We start from the raw sequence: 24,245 nt of genomic DNA, 5'->3' as shown, positions 1-24,245 counted from the left end.
TAAATAAAATCTTTAAAAAATTTAAAAAATAAATAAATAAATAAAAAGCCTTTTGCCACTGCAAAGTAAGGGTGAACAACACTTGTCCCAGCACCAACGCTGCATTCTCAGACATACAACCCTCACGCGGTGTGCTTCATCTGCAACGCGGTGTGCTTCATCTGCAAAAGAGTCAACTCTGCAGTGCTGCAAGTAACATTCAATTACAACTTATTTGGGGATAAAACACATCATACCTCCTCCTCAAAAAAAAATCTCTCAGCAAGAGATTCTAGAAATAAAAACAAGCAGGAGGACAAGACTCCCCATGCAAGCCGGCAGCACCTGTGCTGAGCCAGTACCCAGGCACCGAGCCCCAGTAGCCGGGGGAGCTGGAGAGCCAGAGAGCCAGGGAGCTGGGGAGGCCTTCCAAGAGTGTTGTCCATCTTCTCGCCTCTGCGTCTCAGTCTTCTGCTTCAGGTCAGGAGGTAGCCTGGGCTGAAGTCTTTCTTCACTCCTTCCCACACCCTACCTAGTTAACCTGCACATCCAGAGGCACAGCTACAAATTTTCAGTCCCAAGGGGCGTGGCACCCACACTCTACTCCTGATTACACTGTGCAACAGTCATGGGCTACAAAGTATCAAAGCTTAAAACATTCAACAACCTCACCGGGATGTCCCCTCTTATGCCTATCTTTTTAGGCCCCACATTTTAAGACCCTGACTTTAGAATTATCATGTTTAAAAATATTTACATTATTTGTCGAAGAGATAGCTGAAATAAATGTACCCTGAAATTGATAAATCAATCATTAATTTGATTATTATTAGCAAAGCTACAAAATATTCAATGTAGAATGGAATTCAAATATCGGGGGCAAAACATTACATAATACATTTTGCAGGATTTATCTAGTAAGGCTCAGAACTAAGCATAAAGTATCACATATGCCCAAATACATAAAACATGGTCTTTTCCCAAAAATTATCTCTCAAAAAAGAGATAGTTTCCTTATACTCCAGTCCTTACAAAGCATTTATTATGACAGATTGCTCTTTCAACTATCCTATCTTTAACGTAATAAGGGAAAAATATCTTCAAGCCAAAAGGAAATGAACAATCAGGATTATGGTAATGCTAGTCTTGATGGCAGGGGACAGAAGATTACTCCCAGAGGAGCTTGGCTCAGAGGAGCTGGTCAGACAGAATGGGGGAGGAGGGATAAGCCACTCTTCACTGACTGAGAACCTTCTGGGGGAACTGGATGAAATCACTGTAATCAATACTAATTTGGAAGGCTTAGAGACATCAACCCCATAAAATCAATTTAAAAGAAGGCAAGTAAATTCAACACATTTTTGGAATTATTCTTTAAGATATTACTTCATTAATGCTATACACAAGCCTGTTTTTAAAAAGTGTTTAGGGGCATCTGGCTCAGTGGGTTAAGCCTCTGCCTTCGGCTCAGGTCATGATCCCAGGGTCCTGGGATCAAGCCCCACAATGGGCTCTCTGCTCGACGAGGGGCCTGCTTCCTCCTCCCTTTCTCTCTCTCTCTCTCTCTGCTTGACTCTCTGCCTACTTGTGATCTTGTTCTGTCAAATAAATAAAATTATTTAATAAAAAATTTTTTGTTTTAAAAAGCAAGTAAACCATTAAGTTGTAATAACAAATGTAATTCCACAAAACAAATGAGGAAAAACGAAACAAAACTCAAATGTCTCATTGTTTTGCAGTTAGCTGCTGCCTGGATCAAATATCCAGTGTCAGTGTCCTGTAGGATTCAAAAATGATGCATCTCAGGTTAGACTAAAATAAACATCATGGGCTCTCTTCGTACTATCTTCACAGTTTTCCCGTAAATTTAAACTTGTTCTAAAAAATGAAGTTTTTAAAGAGATAGGACTTGTAACCACACATCCCCAGAGGCTGGGGACAGGAGAAGCAGAGGAAGGTAGCCAAATGTACTAACTTCCAGTCATAAGACAAATAAGCACAGGGGATGTAGTGTGATGTCGTATGATGCAGCACCATGACTATAATCAACAACGCCGTTCAGTACACATGAAAGTTGTTCAGAAAGTAGATCCCAGGGACTCCTAGATGGCTCAGTCATTAAGTGTCTGCCTTCAGCTCAGGTCATGATCCCTGGGTCCTGGGATGGAGCCCCACATCAGGCTCCCTGCTCAGCAGAGAGTCTGCTTCTCCCTCCCCGACTCCCCCTGCTTGTGTTCTCTCTCTCTCTCTCTCTGTCAAATAAATAAATAAAATATTTAAAAAGAAAAAAAAAGTAGATCCAAGGAGTTCTCATCCCAAGGAGAAATTTGTCTTTCTTTTCTTTTTATTGTTTGTATCTTTATGAGAAGATGGATTATTAGCTGAACCTGTGGTGGCAATCATTTCACAACAAACATAAACTGGACCATCGTCCTGTATGCCTTAAACTTACACAATTACTTCTCAATAAAACTAGGGGAAAAATTACATTTTAAAAAATATATACCATGTGCTCTGGAAAACCATTAACTGCTTCAAAAAGCATTCTTTTTTAACATGTTTAAAAAACTTTTTTTTTTTTTTGTAAATCAGTAAAACAAGGAAGACAATAATGAATCTCCAAAACCAATTACTCAGACATAGCAATTTCAAGATTCTTATAACTTTAACAGCTTTACTGTGGTATGAAATTGTATGTATTTTAAGTCATATATCATGATGATATGACATAAGTATTTTTATGAAATAATTACCAAAATCGGGTTAATTAACACATCCATCACCTTACACAGTTACCATTTTTGTATGTGTAGTATATCAAAAAGCATTTCTAATACAGTCATGGCTGTCACAAATATGAAATGTCTCAATAAAACTGCTTCACGAGGTGGCTCAGTTGTTGGGTGTCTGCCTTCAGCTCAGGTTATGATCCCAGGGTTCTGGAATCAAGCCCTGCATGGAGCTAGCTCCCTGCTCGGCAGGAAGCCTGCTTCTCCCTCTTCCACTCCCCCTGCTTGTGTCCCCTCTCTTCCTGTGTCTCTGTCAAATAAATTAAAAAAAAAAAAAAAAAAAAAACTGCTTCAAAAACTTAAGAGGAAAAGAGACATTCCTTTTTTTAAAGATTTTTTTTTATTTATTTGATAGAGACACAGAAAAGAAATATTCCTAAAGTAATGTATAAATTCACTTATGAATTTAAATGTATGTGTAATTAACTTTAGGAATTAAATATCATAAATAAACATTTGACTATTCCATCTATATATCAGATTTACATATTCAAGTTGTAAAGAATCTTAATCTTCTCACTGGGGAATTAGGAGACTTACAATCAAGGGTGTCTTATATTCATAGACATAAGGTATCTTACAAAACAAATTCAACCTGAAGTGTTCCCATGGAGACATACCAGACAATACCCCCATCAAAACAAAGAAATAAAAAATACTCTTGTTAATACCTGTCCACACAAGTTACTCTAACACCTCTTAAGTCTTAAAGGTAGACTGTGCTACCTTTAACCTTGGCTGATAATGCTCCTGAAATCAAGGCAGGCCACAAGCTCAAAAATCTGGCAACAAGTCAGGTAAAGACTTTTGTTTTTGTTTTTGTTTTCTGGGTTTTTGTTTGTGGTTTTTCTTTTTTTTTGAAAACAGAACCCAAGATTTGTTGTCAAAAATCTGGGGGTCCTATTAAACCTTTTTTTTTTTAACTGCATTTTTTTTTAAAGATTTCATCTATTTATTTCACAGAGAGAGACATAGCGAGAGAGAACACAAGCAGGGGAATGGGGGAGGGAGTAGCAGACTCCCCACTGAGCAGGGAGCAGAATGTGGTGCTCAATCCCAGGACCCAGGGATCATGACTTGCACCAAATGCAGACACTTGACAATTGAGCCACCCAGGTGCCCCTGGTACATAATATTTTTAAAGTCAGCTTTTTAGAGGTGTCAGCAGAGCATGTGACTGACTCCTGATCTTGGGTTTTGAGTTCAAGTGCCACACTGAGCACAAAACTTACTTAAAAAAGAAAATCAAAAATAAATAAATAAAGTCGCTTTTTAAAATGTATTTCTAATTCAAGACTTGTCAGGTTTCCCTAAATTAATCTACAAATTCAATTACCTCAAACCAAAGAGCAAAAGCAAACTGGGGGAGGGACTTAGAAATGCGATCTTAATAAATAAATATGCAAGAATTGCCCCCCAAATTCTGAAAACAAGAGTAACAAGCTGTGTATGGGAGATGGAAGAGAGCGTCCATCTTCCAAACCCCTGTAAAGTGTATCTGAAACTACAGCAATTAAAACAACACGGAACTACAGGAGAGAAGTGAATACACGCTACATGGAAATGCAACACAGCTGGGATAGCTGGATATGTCACTGAGGAAAAACACAACAGCTTTAACGCCAGAAGCCTATTAACAGCCAACCTTTCCCGCACTTACCACAGGTCCACAACCGTGAGGGCCGGATGTTACACCACTCTAGTTTTGGGGGGCCAGACATTACTCCATTCCAGTTTTTTTTAATTTTCCAAAGATAATACAGTACCTATATAATGTATTATGTAACATTCCAGCAAGGTCTAGGAACATGTTTTTTAAAACATGCAACCTATAGCCTTCCTCATCTCAGGGAAAGTTACCATACTCATATCCTAAGCAAACCTGTCTCTGATACTCCCCCTTCCTGTCAACTCTGGGTTTCTGCTCCAAAATCCCACATGCCAGTATTTTCAACCTCTCCTTACCATCTTACCATCTGCTTACATGGTAAGCAGGGTGGAGGTGGGGGAAGAGGGCGTGGAAGAGATGACCCACTTCTCAAGAACCATTTCCTCAACCTTTTCTCCTTCACACAAAGTGTATTTGGGGAGTAATTTTTTTTTTTAAGAAGTATTTATTTATTTGAAGGAGGGAGGCAGAAGGAGAGGGAGAGAAAGTCTTAAGCAGATGCCTTGCTAATAAGCATGCAGCCTGAGGCAGGGCTCAATCTCACAACCCTGAGATCATGACCTGAGCCAAAACCAAGAATCCCCCACTTAAGTGACTATACCACCAGATGTTCCAAGGAGTACTCTTCTAAAAGGGGAAAAGAAAAAAAAAAAGGACTCCAACGTCCTGTCATCCCATTCACTGATCTAAAAGCACTGGTGTCCAATGACCCCCAATTGCCAAAATCAAAGGCCAAGATTAGGGCTCATCTCTTGGACTTTTTTGCAAACTGTGACTCTGGTTCGCCTCTCTGGCTCTTCCTTTACCAATCCCACCCGTGGCTTTCTTCTGTTCACACTCACACCTTCAACCAGCAGCCTCCAACAGCTATTCCTAACAACTCCCAATACACATCTCCCAACCACAGCTCTTCCCAGTGCTCCAGCTGCAAACACTGACTAGCATCTCTAACTGGGTTCACACAGACACCTCTAACAGCCTAACCAGAGCCATCATTAGCTTTTCCCAAACTGGCTCTGGATTTTCTGTCTTGAGGAATGACAACAGCATCCATAAATTTTGCTAATTCAGAAACTTGGGATTCATCCTAGAAACTTGGGATTCATCCTCCCACCCAACTCCCACATTAAACTGGGCACTAAATTTAATTAATTCTACTGCTTCCTTAATACCCATCAGTCTCCTGAAGCCTCCTCTAATAGCCTCCTAATAAATCTCTGGCTTCTTTAAGGCCTTCTCCACACAGTGGCTAGAGTAATCTTTCTAAAAATCTCAACCTGTGCCTCTGAACAGCTCCCCAGTCCCTTGTCAACTTCCTCAGACAGATGAGCTCCACTCATCGGTCACCACACTTTGCACCCTACCTAGCCTTTCCTACCTGCTTAACAGTCTGGAAATACAAGCATGCCATTTACACCAGCTGCAACACTCCTTCTGCCTGGAAGACCCTCACCCTGCCTCCTCTTCTTACTTGGCAAACTAGTACTGGCTCTCCAAGAATCTAACATAACTATGAATCTACTAAAAACTCATGAATTGTACACTTTAAGCAAATGAATTTGATGGTATGTAAATTGTATCTCAATAAAAGTGTCATAATCTTCTCTAAGAAAAAAAGACTTGAAACCCAGTATCTTTTTTTAAAGGGAAAAAGACAAAACAAGCCCTTTACAAAACAGGAAATTCAAATGACCAATAAACATATTCAAGAGATGTTCAACACCATCACTCAGAAAAATACAAAACAGAACCAAAAGGAGGTATCAATATATATCTAGAAGAGCAAAAATTAAAAAGAATAATTCTATCGAAATTAAGGAGTCAATCCCATTTACAATTGCACCCAAAACCATAAGATACCTAGGAATAAACCTAACCAAAGAGACAAAGAATCTATACTCAGAAAACTATCAAGTATTCATGAAAAAAATTGAGAAAGACACAAAGAAATGGAAAAATATTCCATGCTCATGGATTGGAAGAACAAACCTTGTGAAAGTGTCCATGCTACCCAAAGAAATCTACACATTGAATGCAATCCCTATCAAAATCCCATATATTTTTTTTCAAAGAAATGGAACAAATAATCCTAAAATTTGTATGGAAACCAGAAAAGACCTCGAATAGCCAGAAGAATATTGAAAAAGAAAGCCAAGGTTGGTGGCATCAAAATTCCAGACTTCAAGCTCTATTACAAAGCTGTCATCATCAAGATAGTATGGTACTGGCACAAAAACAGACTCATAGATCAATGGAACAGAATAGAAAGCCCAGAAATAGACCCTCAACTCTATGGTCAACTAATCTTCAACAAAGCAGGAAAGAATGGAATAAAGACAGTCTCTTCAACAAATGGGTGTTGGGAAAATTGGACGGCCACATGCAGAAAAATGAAACTGGACCATTTCCTTACACCACACATGAAAATAGACTCAAAATGGATGAAGGACCTCAATGTGAGAAAGGAATCCATCAAAATCCTTGAGGAGAACACAGGCAGCAACCTCTTTGACCTCAGCCACTACAACTTCTCCCAAGGAACATCGCCAAAGGCAAGGGAAGCAAGGGCAAAAATGAACTACTGGGACAAGATCAAAAGCTTTTGCACAGCAAAGGAAACAGTTAACAAAACCAAAAGACAACTAACAGAATGGGTGAAGATATTTGCAAACGACATATAAGGGCTAGTATCCAAAATCTATAAAGAACTTATTAAACTCAACACCCAAAGAACAAATAATCCAATCAAGAAATGGGCAGAGGACATGAACAGACATTTCTGTAAAGACGATATCCAGATGGCCAACAGACACATGAAAAAGTGCTCCACACCACTTGGCATCAGGGAAATACAAATCAAAACCACAATGAGATACCACCTCACACAAGTCAGAATGGCTAAAATTAACAAGTCAGGAAATGACAGAAGCTGGCGAGGATGCAGAGAGAGGGGAACCCTCCTACACTGTTGGTGGGAATGCAAACTGGTGCAACCACTCTGGAAAACAGCATGGAGGTTCCTCAAAATGTTGAAAATAGAACTGCCCTATGCAGCAACTGCACTATCCAGCAATTGCACTACTGGGTTTTTACCCTAAAGATACAAATGTGTGCACCCGAATGTTTATAGCAGCAATGTCCACAAGAGCCAAACTATGGAAAGAACCTAGATGTCCATCAACAGATGAATGGATAAAGAAGATGTGGTATATATATATACACTATGGAATACTATGCAGCCATCAAAAGAAATGAACTCTTGCCATTTGCGATGACGTGATGGAATTAGAGGGTATTATGCTTAGTGAAATAAGTCAATCAGAGAAAGACAACTATCATATGATCTCCCTGATATGAGGAAGTGGAGATGCAACGTGGGGGGTTTGGGAGGTAGGAAAAGAATAAATGAAACAAGATGGGATCAGGAGGGAGACAAACCATAAGAGACTCTTAATCTCATAAAACAAATTGAGGGTTGCTGGGGAGAGGGGCATAGGGAAAGGGTGGTGGGGTTATGGACACTGGGGAGGGTATGTGCTATGGTGAATGCTGTGAAGTGTATAAACCTGATGATTCACAGACCTGTACCCCTGGGGCTAATAATACAATAAATATAAGTAAATAAGTAAAAAGAATGACTCTATCAAATGTGGCAAAGATAAAAAGCAACTGAAACTGTCATACATTGCTGGTGTGAGAGTAAGAAGTCCAATCAAAACTATCTCATAATAAAGATGGGAGAAAAATATCTTTGCCCTTACTACTAACACTAAGCATATACCTATTCTGTAATCTAGCAATTCTACTGCAAGGGCTTATATCCAAGAGAAATGAATGCAAACATCCATAAAAAGGCATGTACAAGAATGTTTATAGCTGCCTGGCTCAGGCAGTTGACCGTCCAATTCTTGGTTTATCTCAGGGTCGTGTGATGGAGCCCCTACCACCACCTCCCTCATAAGGCTCCACTCTCAGCAGTCTGCTTGAAGGTTTTCCCTTTTTCCCTCTCCCTTGCCCCTCCCCCAGCTCACTCTCTCTCTCCCAAATAAATCAATCTTTAAAAAATATTACCATCGAGGCGCCTGGGTGGCTCAGTGGGTTAAAGCCTCTGCCTTCGGCTCAAGGTCATGATCCCAGCATCCTGGGATCAAGCCCCACATCGGGCTCTTTGCTCTGCAGGGAGCCTGCTTCCTCCTCTCTCTCTGCCTGTCTTTCTGCCTACTTGTGATCTCTGTCAAATAAATAAATAAAATCTTAAAAATATATATATATTACCATCAGTTACAAATGATATGGTAGTGAGCACTTCTTTAAAAAGAAAGTTTAGGGTGCCTGGGTGGCTCAGTGGGTTAAGCCGCTGCCTTCAGCTCAGGTCATGATCTCAGGGTCCTGGGATCGAGTCCCGCATCGGGCTCTCTGCTCAGCAAGGAGCCTGCTTCCCTTCCTCTCTCTCTGCCTGCCTCTCCGTCTACTTGTGATTTCTCTCTGTCAAATAAATAAATAAAATCTTTAAAAAAAATAAAAAATAAAAAATAAATAAAAAGAAAGTTTATTCACAATGCTTTATTTCTTATGCAGAATTATTCAGAATGCTTTATGCATAATGACCAGAAACTGAAGAAAAAAATACTCATCAACAGAATAGACAAATAAACTGTGATATAGTCATTTGATGGAATAGTACAGAGCAGTCAACAGTGAACTACTGGTACCTGCAACAACATGGACAAACCTCACAGAGGCCAGACACAAGAGTGTTCTTTTTTTTTTTTTTTTTAAAGATTTTATTTATTTATTTATTTGTCAGAGAGCGAGAGAGCGAGCGAGAGAGGAGCAAGAGTGAGCACAGGCAGACAGAGTGGCAGGTAGAGGCAGAGGGAGAAGCAGGCTCCCTATCAAGCAAGGAGCCCGATGTGGGACTCAATCCCAGGACGCCGGGATCATGACCTGGGCTGAAGGCAGCTACTTAACCAACTGAGCCACCCAGGCATCCCAAGAGTGTTCTTGATATGAAGGTTCAACAACAGGCCGGTAATCAATAATGCAGATGTGAGCACAGTGGTCATCTCTGGGTGGCAGGGTACAGACTGGGGAGAGGCCTGAGGAACCAGCCTTGTGAGGCAGGTACCCGAAGGCTGTGTATCTTGATCTGGGTGGTGGTTACAAGTGTACGAATACATGAAAAATCATCAAACTCAGGGCACTTTACTCAAAAATAGTACACTTTACTATACACATACATATATACTCTATAACTCAATTTCTTAAAAAAAAAAACTAGCAAAAAATGCACAAGTAGACTAAGATTACCAGTACTGTGTCATATACCTGGAAGTTATTAAGAGAGTAGAGCTTAACTGTTATCACCACACACACACAAAATGGTAATTATATAAGAAAATGGAGGTGTTAACGAACCTTACTGTGGCAGTCATTTCACATGCATGAAATTATCATGTTGCACACCTCAAATTTACATGTTATACAGCAACTAAATCTCAATAAAGATGGAGAAAAAATGTGCACAAGTAAAAGGATAATACACCAAAGTAACTCGTGGACCTACAACTGATATTTCTTTAAATTGTTCTGTACTGTCTGAATTTTCCACCAAGACCATATTACTTACTTCCAATCACTTAAAAAAAAAAAAAAGCTATTTCATTAGAATAACAATAGTGCTAAAATTAAACAAGATCTCTTCTAAAGCCTTCACTTACCACCATTAAAGCACCACTGCACCTAAATTACAGTGCTTATCACAGTGTCCCACCACGGTCTACTGACCATGAAACACATATATCTCTCCTACTCTCCAGTTAGAACTGGGCTTTATTTATCTTAATCTTACTAGCATACAACACACTGCCTAGCACTAGGAATTTGCTTCATATGTGTTTGTTGTATTGAAATGTCTTGTAGTAAGCAAAAATATTTGCAGAGTAAACAATGTGTAACCACCCAAGAAGTCAAAAATAAGTGATTACCTTCTATGGGAGGTATTCCAAGGTCATGGGTTTGTGAGCTTGAATTTATACTACAGGAGAATCAGGTTGAGGTTTACCCAATAAAAATATCAACTTGCATGACAGCATTCCTAAATTGTCTCACCTGTGATTTACTGACCCAATGCCACCAATCCCATGCCAATCATTCCTATAGCAGTCAGAACCTACACTACAGAACACAGCCAAGCAATAACCTACAGGATCCACCCACCAACAGAAAGTTAAAAGCCCAAAGGATCCAGCAAAGAATCCCATCACCAACAGCATACACACGGATCACAGATATCCTACAGAGGAAAACAGAGAGAGAGAAAGATACACATCAAGAGACCAAGTTACTAACTCCCTAGGAAAGCCAAAGTATAAACTTAAGTCCTCCAGCAAACATTCTCTTGGGTATTTATCTTACAGAAATGAAAACATGTTCACATAAAGGTTCAGCAGCTTTATCCCTAAGAATCAAGACCTGGGGGCGCCTAGATGGCTCAGTGGGTTAAAGCCTCTGCCTTCTGCTCAGGTCATGATTCCAGGGTCCTGGGATTGAGCCCCACATCTGGCTCCCTGCTTCCCTCTCTCTCTCTCTGCCTGCCTCTCTGCCTACTTGTGATCTCTGTCAAATAAATAAATAAAATCTAAAAAAAAAAAAAAAAAAATCAAGAACTAGAAGCCATCTAAATGTCCCTCAGCAGGTCAATGGATACATAAACTGTGGTACATCCACACCATGAAATACTATTAGGCAATAAAAAGGAATGAGCTACTGATACACCCAGCAACACCGAGGAGTCTCAAAGGCACTGAGCTGAGTGAGAAAAGAAAGTCTCCAACAGTTACATAGTGTGTAACTCCGCTTATGTAACAGTCTCAAAGTGGTGAGATCAGTGCTGGAGAACAGAGTGGTGCTCGGCTGTCCAAGGGTGAGGGCTGAGGGCAGGGTCAGACTCTAAAAGGGTAACAAGAGGAACTTTCTCTGTGGTGGTGAAGCAGTTTGGCATCCTAACCCTGGTGATGAACACATTCATCTAAACAAGTGATCCATCTGAAAGAACAACACACAAAGTACGAATAAAAACGAGTGAAACTTTATTTCAGTTAATAGCATCATGGTGGCAATGTCAATTCCCTGGTTTGGGGAATGTTCTATAGTTATGTGAGATATCACCACTGGGGGAAAGCTGGATAAAGGGTACACATGGAATTCAGCATCATTTTTGCAACCTCTTAAGAGTCCCTGATTTCAAAATGAAATATTCAAATTTTTAAAAATAAAAAAATAAAAAAGGAGTTGGGGGCACCTGGGGCACACAGTGGGTTGGGGGCCCAACTCCCGGTTTTGGATCAGGTTGTGATCTCAGAGTCAAATCAAGCCCCACAGGGGGCTTCATGCTCAGCACGGGTTTTGCCTGAGATTCTCTCCCTCTCTCCCTGCTCATAACTGCTCTCTCTCTCTAAAATAAATAAATATTTTTAAAAATAATTGGACTATAATTTATAGTCAAAAAGTGGAAAGAACTTGAATGTCCATCGATGGATGAATGGATAAATAAAACACGGCATATCAATACAATGTAACATTATTTGGCACTACAGAAGTATGAAGTACTGGGCGCCTGGGTGGCTCAGGTCATGAACCCAGCATCCTGGGATCAAGCTCCCTGGAGCTTGGGCTCCCTGCTCAGCAAAAAGCCTACTTCTCCCTCTCCAGGTCCCCCATGCTTGTGTTCCCTCTCTCGCTACCTTTCTCTGTCATCAATAAATAGAATCTTTAAGAAAAAAATAAAGGATGAAGAACTAATACATGTTTCAACATGGATGAACCTTGAAAGTGTTATGCTAAGTGAAAGAAATCACACACAAGATGACAGAATTTATATGAAATACCCAGAATAGGTACATTCATAGAGACAGAAAATAAATTGGGAGCAGGGAAAAATGATGCATGGCTGCTAAAAAGTATGGGGTCTATTCCTGGGGGAGGGGAGGATGCAAATGTTGTGGAATTAATCATTGTGATGGTTCCACGACGTTGTGAATATACTAAAAACCAGCAAATTATACACTTGAAAAGATAAATCTTACAGTACATGAATTACATCTTAATGCAAAAGTTACATGTGTTAAAAAAAAATAAAGATGCTTAAAAAATTTTATACATGGGGTGCCTGGGTGGATCAGTTGTTAAGCGTCTGCCTTCAGCTCAGGTCATGACCCCAAGGGTCCTGGGATCCAGCCACACATCTGGCTGCTCTCTGCTCAGCAGGAAGCCTGCTTCTCCCTCTCCCACTCACCCTGCTTGTGTTCCCTCTCTGGCTCCGTCTCTCTCTGTGTCAAATAAATAAATAAAATCTTTAAAAAAAAAACTTTTATACATACATTCATTCACTCGTGCCCCAAAGCAATACTCTCCCAAGCCATACGATTTAGCTAATTCTTAAGATTCATGATTGAATTGACACTGCAGTCCTTCCCCTGCTGCCTGTTACTCACAAAGCAGCTCAATTAATAATTAGCAAACTAAACTCAATGGAACAATCTAACAAGATTAAAATTTTGACTCAGCTAAATAGAGAAATCTTAATGCTATTCCTGACAATTACAAATTCCAGCATACTAAAAAAGTAGCCTCCAGGAACTGGCTCAATTCATAAAAGCTCACTGAATGAAAATGAATGAAGAGCCAGCTTGCGTATACAAGTAGGTAATGACAAAAGCATATCATATTACATCAACCCAGGCCCATGTTGTCACATAATTTAGGTTTGCCAGTCATTATATTTATATGGTTTCAAATTAGACCTATTACTCCTTTTCCTCCTCTGGAGAATTAATCAAAAAACAAAAACACTGGGCATCAGGAGACCTGAATTCTGGTCCAAACACAGCTAATTGTGTGACTATCACCTTCCTCAGGGCTGACTATAAAAATCAGGACTTCTCCTCAGACCAGCCGTCTCTGAAGCCCCTTCTACCACTTCTGACACCACTGCTTGTAACCTGAACCAAGTCACCATGGTTTCCCTCAGACAGAAGGCCAGCTCCCAGCCTCTACTTCTTCTCTACCCCTGACAAGCCACTCTCCACAGACAACCCGTGCTCTTTGAAACAGGAACTGATCCTGTCACTCCCATGGGTAAGCCCCCAGATGCCCCAGAGGGCAGGGCCCTACCCACTCTCGACCTCCCCTGTCACCATCTTCTCCCAAAACACTCCAGTGACCCTGACATTTGGGGTCCTCCAACATTGCTACCCATTCCTCCCCAAGGCCTCTGCCACACTCCCATCTCCTCCTCCTCATTCTAGTTTCTGGTCAAATGTCACCTCCTGAGAGAGCTGAGTGTGGACTCGAGTCCCGGGCTGCCTATATTCAGCTCTACAGCCAAGCATGTTGCTTGCCCATCTGTAAAATGGTGATCAAAAACAGTGTCTACCGTAGTGTGGTCACAGGGTAAGAGGCAGTAAAGCTATCAGCATGGTGCCTGGCACTGGGTTCAAATGTCACCTACACTGTTACTTCAAGCATCCCATCTTAATGTTGTCCCTACCTCATAGCATAGCACCATCTGAATATGCCATCCTGATCTGTCGTCATCTTTGACAAGAAGGGGAAATCTGGATAAAGGGTACACAGGGAACACAATACCCCCAATACCCACAGAATGTAACGTGCATGAGGAACTTTGTCTTGTTCAAAGCTCTATCACCATCTCCAAGGAAAGGCATGCAAATACTTGTTGAACACATGAACAGATAAATCTATCGAGCATTCCTTTAGAATGTCTTAATTCAAAGAATTAAGCAAAAAATGGCATTGCATTTATCAGTTATGTAATTGGGCTGGTCTTCTCTTGTTAATTACCCTGCAGTCCAACCAATTTACTCAGCCATTGCCTGGGGGCTTTTCCCTCAAACCTTATCACATAAATACAGAAGACAATGGAAGAATCTGGAACGTTAATCTCTTAGAGTGAAAACTGGATATTGTGGATATATATTAATTCTTTATAAACATACCACATAAATCCAAACTGCAGCACATCAAAAAAGGCTCTTGGCCATTAGGAAAATAATACCCTGAAATATGAAAATATGAAACACATGTTGACTTAACTAAAAGGGTTTTCATGTATGTCTACATATAACATACAGACATATTATACATACATATGTGCATACACACACACACAGCCATTCCCAAAATTGGGGACATGCTTTTTTCAATTCCTTTTTACATTTCTAAACATAATGCATTATGTGAAAATAAATGCTTCGAATTTAAAGCTGTTTTTTAAAACTCAGTACTGAGGATCTTAAACGTTACAGTTCTCCTTACTCATGGGCTTAATCTCCCAACATTCAAAGCAAATCCCAAATTTAAGGCCCTGACTTGAAAGCCAGCATTAATTTTGTAAAGCATCTCAAAGTACCACATCCATTCTGTTTTAACGTCTTAAGAACCCAATTATCAGATTTTTACCCACCACTTAATAAGTCCTTAATAAGCATTTTTTCTATCACTGTAATAATTTTTTGAGGCATTATTATATGAAGATCCACATTTTGAGACCCTGAAAATACTTTCAAGTTATAGTCCATCTTGAGTGAACAAAAGTCCTGTCAGAAGTAATCCCTCGGTCAGTTTTCATAGAGAGCCTGAAATTCACCAGGCAGAGACCAAGGTGGACAGGAAGGGGAAAGCCTAGGAATGCTGCAGGGTAGTCCCCCAAAGGAAACAGAACCAGAAATGTTCGCGATTCTAAAGAAAATCATGGACTGCCATCCCCTGGAAGATCACAAATACCACCGAATATCTCTTGCTCAAAAGGAAGAGTGAAGCCACAAATCTAGGAGTCAAGACGCTGAACAGGCTGGCTTTTTAAAATTGAGAGAAGGAGCGACGCGGCGGCGCTCTGCGGTCGGAGCAGCTCTCCAGGAAAGGCTTCTCGGGCGCCGGCCGCTCCCTCCCCGGGCCGCGGCCAGGCTGGAGGTGGCCGGCGGCTGGCACGTTTTAAATATCACCACCCTATTCATCAACTGCCCGGCACAACGAGGGCCGGGGAGCCGCGCCGGGGACCGCCCGCGCACACGCCCACCGGTCCCGCGCAGCCCGCGACCCGGGCGCACCCGCCGCGCAGCGAAGTGACGCTCGGCCCGAGCAGAAAGTTTCGAATAAAAACCCGAGCCCCGAAACGCACAGGTCTCGGCGCTGAACTCGCGCCAGGAACACGCCCGAGGCAAAGCACTTGACAATCAGCTCGGGTTTTCAGCTGCAAAGGCCGAGAGGCGGGGGCCGGGGAGGAAGAGAAGGCCACACACACACACACACACACACACACACACTCGCTCACTTTCTGGCACACTCGGCTCTTCCTCCTCTTGGGCCCCCGTGCCCAGGTGCGAGCCACGCAGCAGCCTCACGCCCGCACGCGGCGGGGCCGGGGAGGAGGACGCCAGCGCCCCTCCCGGGAAGGGCCCGCGACCCCTGGGCCAGCACCGCGCGCAGGGAGGGTGCGCACGCCCGGCGCCTCCGCGCCCCGCCGCCCGCCCCCCGCCCCACGGCCGCCGCGGCCGCCGGGGCCCGGGGGTCCGGGGATGCTCTGCGGGCGGCCGCGGGCTCGCGCGCGCCCCTCCCCCGCCCGCCCCTCCCCCCGGGCCGCCCGCCGGGGCCCGCAGGAGGCGAGCGCCGGCGTCCCGGGGGACCAGCCGGCCGGCCCTGGGGATCCGGGCAACTTTCCCCTGCGTGGTCGTGGGCTGCCCTCGACCAGGCGGGGGCACAGGCCCCGGGGCTAGCGCGGCGTGGACTCACTTTTTCGGATGTTTCTCTCTTTTCGGCCTCCGCTTTCGGGCCTGAATGGCCAGCACTAGGGAAAGAGAAGACACACATTAACGGTCGGGCCGGCCGGCCTGCGGGGCCGCGTGGCGGGGAAGAGGGGACGCCGCGGGCCACTCACCTTTCCGGGAGCTCATCCCGACGCGGCGGAAGCGGGGCGGGGGGCTTCGCGGCGGCGGCAGCGGCGACGCGGGAGCCTAGCCGAGCCGAGCCGGGTTGCAGCCTCCACTCGCTCCGCCAGCCGGGAGGAGGCGGGAACCGCGCCTGCGCCGCCGCCGCAGCAGCCGCTGCTCCCGCGGGGGGCCCAGTGAGACCCGCCCCCGGCGGGCCCCGCCCCCGCCCCGCCCCACCCCCACCCGCCCGCTGGGGTCCGGACCCCCCGCGCCGAGCCCTCCCGCGCGCCCCGCACCCACCCACCTGCCCCACCTGTGCAGAAATGACTCCCCGCCACCACCGCCACTCCCGCCCACGGCGTCCCCCGCCCCTGCCTGCAGCCGGGGCCTCCGCCTCCTGCGCCCCCGCGGACGGCCCAGGCCTCCCGCCCCTCCGGAGCACCCGGCCCGCGCGACCCTCCCTCTCCACAGCCTCTCCCCTACGCACCCCGGCCGACCGCGCCACCCGCCTCTCCATGCGCCCTTCCTTGGCCGGCGCCTCCGCGGGTCTCGCACCACCTCTCTTCGCGCGGCCTCTTCTCCCCCTTTGCTCCTCTACATCCTTGCATCCCCATGAGCGCCGCTTCCTCCTCTCCGGCGGGTGTGGAAAGGGCACTGGACCAAGAGCGGGGAAACCTGGGTCCTTCACTAGCTGTGTGACCTTGGAGAAGTCCTCTCATCTCTCCCCTTCGCCCACCCCACAGGACTGTTCGTTCAATTAAGAGAAAAGACGCAATTGGTATGGAAAGTACGCTGAAGTTTTGGCCCCTGAATTAAAGCCCAGCTCAGTAAACAAGTGCATAACCGTTAACACAACAGTCCCGCCAAGGAGTTATTGTCTACGTCCTACAATGAGGAAACTGAGTCCTAAAGAAGTTGAACAGTTTGCCCAGCGAGAATTCAAACTTAGGCCTAGCTGTCTCCAAATCCTTTCCACCTACCATGCTACCTAATAAAGACGGGAATCAAGCTGGTAGTGGGACAAAATGACAACTGCAGTGTTCCTGTGGTTGTTTAAATAATTATAATGTTTTGGAAAGATAGCCACCCGGACTATTGACTCTCTTTGGTTGAACAACTATTTTCTTAGCTCATCAAAATAACTCGTCTTATTCTGAAGATGCTAAACCCAAAGAACCGAAAGATTTGATGACCCTTTTACTTTCACAACATTTTTTTTTAAGATCTTATTTTAATCACCTCCTTGGAGTGCACTCCTTACTCCCCATCACCTACTTCGGCCACCCCCACCCACTTCCCCTCTGGTAACCATCAGTTTGTTCTCTCTACTTGAGTACTTTCTCAACTTTATATTTTCAAAAACATTAACCCTACAGAAACGTTATGAGAAAAATATAAGCAACACTCATATTAACCTATATTCACCGATTTTTAACATTTCATCACATTGGCTTTCCTTGTGTGTATGTGTGCGTATGGAACGTTCTTTGTTGTTTTTGCTGAATCACTGAAGTTTTTGCATTGTTAGCCTTTACCCTCAACATTTCAATGAGTATCTAAGAACAAAGATATTCTACATAATCAGAATTCCATTATCATTCCAAGAAAATTTAATATAATATTATCTGTAATATTATCTGTACAGAGACCATATTCCAATTTTCAAAATGTCCCTTTTTGCTGACTTTTTTCCAATCCAGGATACAGTCAAGAATCATGCATTACATTTAATTGCCTTGTCTTTTCACACTCCTTTAGTCTAGAATAATCCCTAGCTGTTGTTGTTTTCTTTTATAACATTGACTTCATTTGAAGAACCCAGTTCTACTGTTGTGCAGGATACTCCTCACTTTGTACTGGTCTGTTCCCTGTTAGATTCAAGTTAAATAATTTTGTCAGGTACACTGTATGGATGATATTGTGTCCATCTCAGTATGTTGCAACAGAACGGAAATTATGGCATTTTGTTCCATTATTGGTGATGTTACATTTAATCATTTTTCTATGGTAAAGCTAGCTTTGTTTCTTTTCTATTTAAAAAAATAGTCTAGGGGCACCTGGGTGGCTCAGTGGGTTAAGCCACTGCCTTCGGCTCAGGTCATGATCTCAGGGTCCTGGGATCGAGTCCTGCATCGGGCTCTCTGCTCAGCAGGGAGCCTGCTTCCCCCTCTCTCTCTGCCTGCCTCTCTGTCTACTTGTGATCTCTGTCTGTCAAATAAACAAATTTAATAAATAAATAAATATAAAAATAAATAAATAAATAAAGTCTATGTAAAAAATGGGTAAAGGACTTGAATATACCTTTCTCCAAAGATACGCAAATGGCCAAAAAGCACATGAAAAGATGCTCAACATCATTAGAGAAAAGCAAAGCAAAACCACAAAGAGGGGCCCCTGGGTGACTCAGTCAGTTAAGCATCTGTCTTGGGCTCATTTTATGATTTCAGTGTCCAGGGTTGAGCCAAGCATCAGGCTGTCTGCTCAGCAGGGAGTCTGCTTCTCCCTCTTACTCTACCTCTGTGCTCTCTTGCTCTATCTCTCAAATAAATAAATAAAATCTTAAACACACACACAAACACACATACACATGCTGAGATACCCTTTCACACCTACTAAGTTGGCTATATTCCTTTTTTAAAATGGAAAATAAGGGGCACCTGGGTGACTCAGTCAGTTAAGCTTTAGACTCCTGTTTCGGCGCAGGTCATGAATTCATGGGTCCTGAGATCAACCCCCATGTCAAGCCCACATCAAGCCCCACGTGGAGGCCCACGGGCTCAGCACTGAGTGGGGAGCCACTTGAGATTCTCTGCCCCTCCCCCGACTCACACTCTCTCTTTCTCTCTCAAATAAATAAATCTTTAAAAATAAATAAATAAATGGAAACTAAGTGTTGGCAGGGATATAGAGATATTGGAATCCTTGTACATTGCTGGTGGAAATGTAAAATGGTGCAATCACTGTGGAAAACAGTCCCACAGTTCCTCAAAAAGCTAAACATAGAATTATCAGCAATTCCACCCCTAGGTATATATACAAAATAACTGCAAGCAAGTACTCAAATCCTTGTACACAAATGTACATAGCAGTACTAATCACAGTAGCCAAAAGGTCAGAAACAACCCAAATATCGATACATCAACACATGAATGGATAAACAAACTGTGGTTTACTCATACAATGGGACATTTTTTAATGGGTTTGCTTTCCCCCCTTTTTTAAAGATTTTATTTATTTATCTGACAGAGAGAGAGATCACAAGTAGTCAGAGAGGAGGGGAAGCAGGACCCCTGCTGAGCAGAGAGCCCGACTCCGGGCTCGATCCCAGGACCCTAAGATCATGCATGACCTGAGCACCCCTACAATGACCCAGGCACCCCTATAATGGAATATTTTTCAGCCCATAAAAAGAATGAAGAAGGAGGGGCACCTGGGTGCTCATCATCTATTGATGATGCTTGCCTGGGTCGATTACTACTATCATGGTTGTACAAGAATGACACTATAATCCTGTCATTCCAACTGTTCTACCTGTATTAATTAGGTGGCATTCTTATATAAAGAAGACCTTTCATTTCTCACCACTCCTTGGTTCTCTGTTTTCGTCTTGTTTTTTGCCTTTGTTTTTGGTATCAATATTGACAGTTATTTCTGTCACATCAATATTTGATCTTGAATTTTTCCATATTTGACCACAAAATCCCTTCCAATTGGTAGTGACCTTTGGACACGTCCCAGTAGATTTTTGAGCACCTCTTCAGGTTCTGGCACAAGAAGTTACAGAAAACCTTGTGCTTTCCTTGACATGGTCTCAAAACCAGCATGTGTCCAGTCTTAGCTCCTTCTGGAAGGTGATTAGAAGCTTGGAAAATAAAGAAATGTGAATTTGAAACCAATTTCTTTTATTATTTTTAACACCTTTATTGAGATTTAATTCACATACCATACAATTCACCCCCTTAAAGCGCAAAATTCAATGGTTTTTTAGTACGTTCACATGGTTGTGCAACCACCACCACAATCTAATTTTAAAATATTTTTCACACCCCTAAAAGAAACTCCATAGTCATTAGTAGTCACTCCCCATTTCCCCCATCCTTCCCTGCAAAGCCCTGGGCAGCCACTAATCTCTTTTCTGTCCCTATAGACTTGCCCATTCTGGACAGATCATGTAAAAGAAATCATACACTATGCGGCCTTTTGTGACTGGCTACTTTCACTTAATGTTGAAGACAATTTCTGCTACTAATTTATCCATAACCTTGAACAAGTTACTTAATTACACCATCTGGAAAATAGTAATAATATCAATACCAATCCTCCTTGATCAATATGATAATCAAATAAAATAAGTAACAATTCATACATAATTAATTATCATTAACATTAGATGGAAGACACAAGACCGAATCTGCCTGCTAGATCTTTTGCACTCATTTGTTCAACAAATAATTATCCAATACCTATTAATGTAGCATTATTCTACATATTGAGTCTATAGCACTGAAAGAAGAACACAGAAATCTCCCTCCCTCGTGGAGCTTACTTTCTGCTGCCAGAAGAGAAAATAAACAAAATAAATATGTGAAGTATTACTATGATTACTAGGTGGCAGTAGCATCTATAAAAAGAAAAAAACAACAACTAAATGAAAAATTAAAAAATACCAACCTTTCAGGAAGATGTTTTCTTTTTTTCGAGATTTTTTTTTTCCTTAAAGATTGTATTAGTTATTTATTTATTTAACAGAGAATGTGAGCCAGAGCACAACCATGGGGAGCAGGAGAAGGAGAAGCAGGGTTCCTACTGAGCAAGGAGCCTGATGTGAGACTCGGTCCTAGGACACGGGATCATGACTTGAGCCAAAGGCAGAAGCATCAATGACTGAGCCACCCAGGTGCCCCTGAGGAGGTGTTAAAGAAAGGTCTCACCGAGGGGCACCTGGGTAGCTCAGTCAGTCAAGTGTCTGCCTTTGGCTCAGGACATGATCTCAAGGTCCTGGGATCAAGCCCAGAGTTGGGCTCCCTGCTAAGCAGGGAGTCTGCTTCTCCCTCCCCCTCCCCCACTACTCTTCCCCCTGCTCCTGCTTGTGCTCTCTCAAATAAATAAATAAAATCTTTTTTAAGAAAAAGGTCTCACTGAGAAGATAACAATTAAAGACCTAAGTTGTGTCAATCTTTTTACATGTATAAATTGGGAGAGAACCACATTTGCCACTTACAATATCTGTGAATTGCTTTGAATTTATTGAGTTAAAATACACCAACTTGGGGCGCCTGGGTGGCTCAGTGGATTAAGCCACTGCCTTCGGCTCAGGTCATGATCTCAGGGTCCTGAGTTCGAGTCCTGCATCGGACTCTCTGCTCAGCAGGGAGCCTGCTTCCCTCTCTCTCTCTCTCTCTCTGCCTGCCTAGCTGCCTACTTGTGATCTCTCTCTGTCAAATACAGAAATAAAATCTTTTTTTTTTTTAAAGATTTTATTTATTTATTTGACAGAGAGAAATCACAAGTAGATGGAGAGGCAGGCAGAGAGAGAAAGAGAGGGAAGCAGGCTCCCTGCAGCAGAGAGCCCGATGCGGGACTCGATCCCAGGAGCCTGAGATCATGACCTGAGCCGAAGGCAGTGGCTTAACCCACTGAGCCACCCAGGCGCCCCAGAAATAAAATCTTTAAAAAAAAAAATACACCAACTTAATTATCAATCAATAAATTTGCACATACTATATTAGGTGCTTACAGAAAGAATGATAAAGTATAAACCTAGTCTCTACAAATTTAAAAATTAAAAATTTGGGGGCACATAGCTGTTTCAGTGGGTAGAGCATGTGATTCAATCACAGGGTCAGTTGTGAGTTCAAGCCCCATACCGGGTGTGGAGCCTACCGAAAAAAAAAAATTTTAATTTTAAAAATGGAAATTTAAAAATGGAAAATTTCTTTGGGATGCATAATTTCAAATGACATTTTCAATGAAATTAGAAAAAGAAACAAAAAGAGTATAAGTATTTTTTTAAGTTTTTTTTTGTTAAGCTCTATACCCAACATGGGGCTCGAACTCACAACCCTGAGTATAAATTTAATTATTTTATTCTACCATTATTTATTGCTAATAAATCTAATTCTGAGATTATAATTAAGAAGCGGTAGTATTACAACTGGATATATTTTGTTCTCTGTTAGCAGTCCAAAAGAAATGAAAAGGGCAGTATATGTGCATTTTCCCCCCAATCTAGCACAACAGAATTCAAGGTGAACCTTTCGTGTTAATCCTTACTAAACATAAGAGAAAATTACAGAATGCCATAAACCCAATTGTACACTAACATTTCTAAGTAGAGCTATTAAATCATGCCATATGGTAGAAGGTACATTTAGTATGTCATAGAATTAGAAACAGACTGGAGAGGTCATACAACCCACCTTTGGGCCTTTAGTGGATATGAACATAGCCTCTTTCTAAAGGCTCTCCAATGCTTTGACATTTGTAGGAAAGTTCCTTTAGATCTAATTTATACCTTCTGTTATGAAGCTTAAGCCCGTCTTTTATGATTACAGCATATTTCTCCATGGCATTAGTGCCATTAAAGCAGGAATTTAACCCAGAAGTTAGTGCACAGAGTAGTATAGCCAGACTGCCTGAGTTCAAATCCCAGTTTTAACATTTACTAGGTAAACTTCGGGCTGGGTAACTTGGACAAGTTACTCAGTTTCTCTGTGCCTCAGTTTCCTGAGCTACAAAACGAGGATAGTAATATTAACTACCTTATATGCTTGTGAGGATTCAATGAGTTGTTTCATATAAAATACTTAGAGAACGATCTAATTGTTCAAGAAACATTAGCTGTTCTTGGGCACCTGGGTGGCTCAATAGGTTAAAGCCTCTGCCTTTGGCTCAGGTCATGATCCCAGGGTCCTGGGATTGAGCCCTGCATGGGGTTCTCTGCTCCGCAGGGAGCCTGCTTCCCCACCTCTCTCTCTGCCTGCCTCTCTGCCTACTTGTGATCTCTGTCTGTCAAATAAATAAATAAGATCTTTAAAAAAAAAAAAAAAGAAGTTTAAAAAAAATACGAGCTGTTTTTATCTATATGCATATCAAGACATGTCTTACTAATCTATTGCTACAAAACAAATTTCTCCCAAATTTAGCGACTTAAAACAAACATTTATTATCTCACGATTTTTGTGGTCCGGGCCTTGGGGAGCTGTTTGGCTGGAGAGTGAAGTTGTCACTGAGGGCTGCAGTCATCTGGAGGCTTGAGGAAGATCTGTTTCTAAGATGGCTCACTCACATGGCTGTTAGCAGGAGGCCTCAGACCCTCCCTCACTGGTTCTTTCAAGGAGGCCTCACTTCCTCCACTTGGATCTTTCCATAGGGTGGTTGAGTATGTGGCTTCCCCCAGAGAGCAAGGAAGAAACTTCACTGCCTTCTGTGACCTACCCTCAGAAGTCACAATCTGTCATTTTCACCACATTCCAATCATGAGAGGCAAGTCCAGCCCATGCTCAAAGGAGGGGCACGAAACCACTTCTTGAAGGGAAGAGTGGCAGAGAATAAACGGACATATTTCTTAAACCACCACAAGGGGTCATTCCTTCTTTCTTTCAGGGCCTCTGATTTGCGAGCGAGAATCCTTACAGACCCCCTCACTGGGCTATTGTCTAAACAGTAGAAATAAAAGAGAATTTTCAGTCCAAGTTCACATTAAATAAAAGGGAACATAGTCTAGATTATCTAGGGAAAATCAACAATAGTAATAGATGTGTTATAAATAAAAGGAGCCAGTTAAAAATGGCTTCGAACGATCTGTCCAGGGCTGTATTAGTAGGGATTTAGAATCTTGACTAATATGCCAGAGCATAT

The 24,245-nt window shown here is 42.6% G+C and overlaps 1 protein-coding gene across 11 annotated transcripts in view; it reads right to left on the bottom strand.

Annotated features, from left to right (window-relative positions):
• Positions 1-23,792, bottom strand: part of SRPK2 (SRSF protein kinase 2) — a 250,181-nt gene extending 226,389 nt beyond the window's left edge. For 4 of the 11 annotated variants that reach the window (XM_045089679.1, XM_045089680.1, XM_045089681.1 and 1 more), the window contains exons 1-2: positions 16,873-17,014; positions 16,249-16,303 (exon numbers count right to left, since the gene is read on the bottom strand). In XM_045089679.1, coding sequence (XP_044945614.1) covers positions 16,249-16,303; positions 16,873-16,999 — 182 coding nt within the window. In that variant the 5' untranslated portion in view covers positions 17,000-17,014. Of the gene's footprint in view, positions 1-16,248; positions 16,304-16,393; positions 16,523-16,872; positions 17,015-23,559 lie in introns of those variants that run through there. The other 7 variants (XM_045089682.1, XM_045089685.1, XM_045089688.1 and 4 more) reach the window with 4 other exon arrangements.
• Between the last annotated feature and the right edge of the window lie 453 nt (positions 23,793-24,245).

Source organism: Mustela putorius, unplaced genomic scaffold, assembly GCF_011764305.1.
Source record: "Mustela putorius furo isolate JIRA1106 unplaced genomic scaffold, ASM1176430v1.1 tig00003845_pilon_pilon_pilon, whole genome shotgun sequence".
NCBI lineage: Eukaryota > Metazoa > Chordata > Mammalia > Carnivora > Mustelidae > Mustela > Mustela putorius.
The sequence above is the reverse complement of the archived record's forward strand: the minus strand, read 5'-3'. Positions and strand labels throughout refer to the sequence as shown.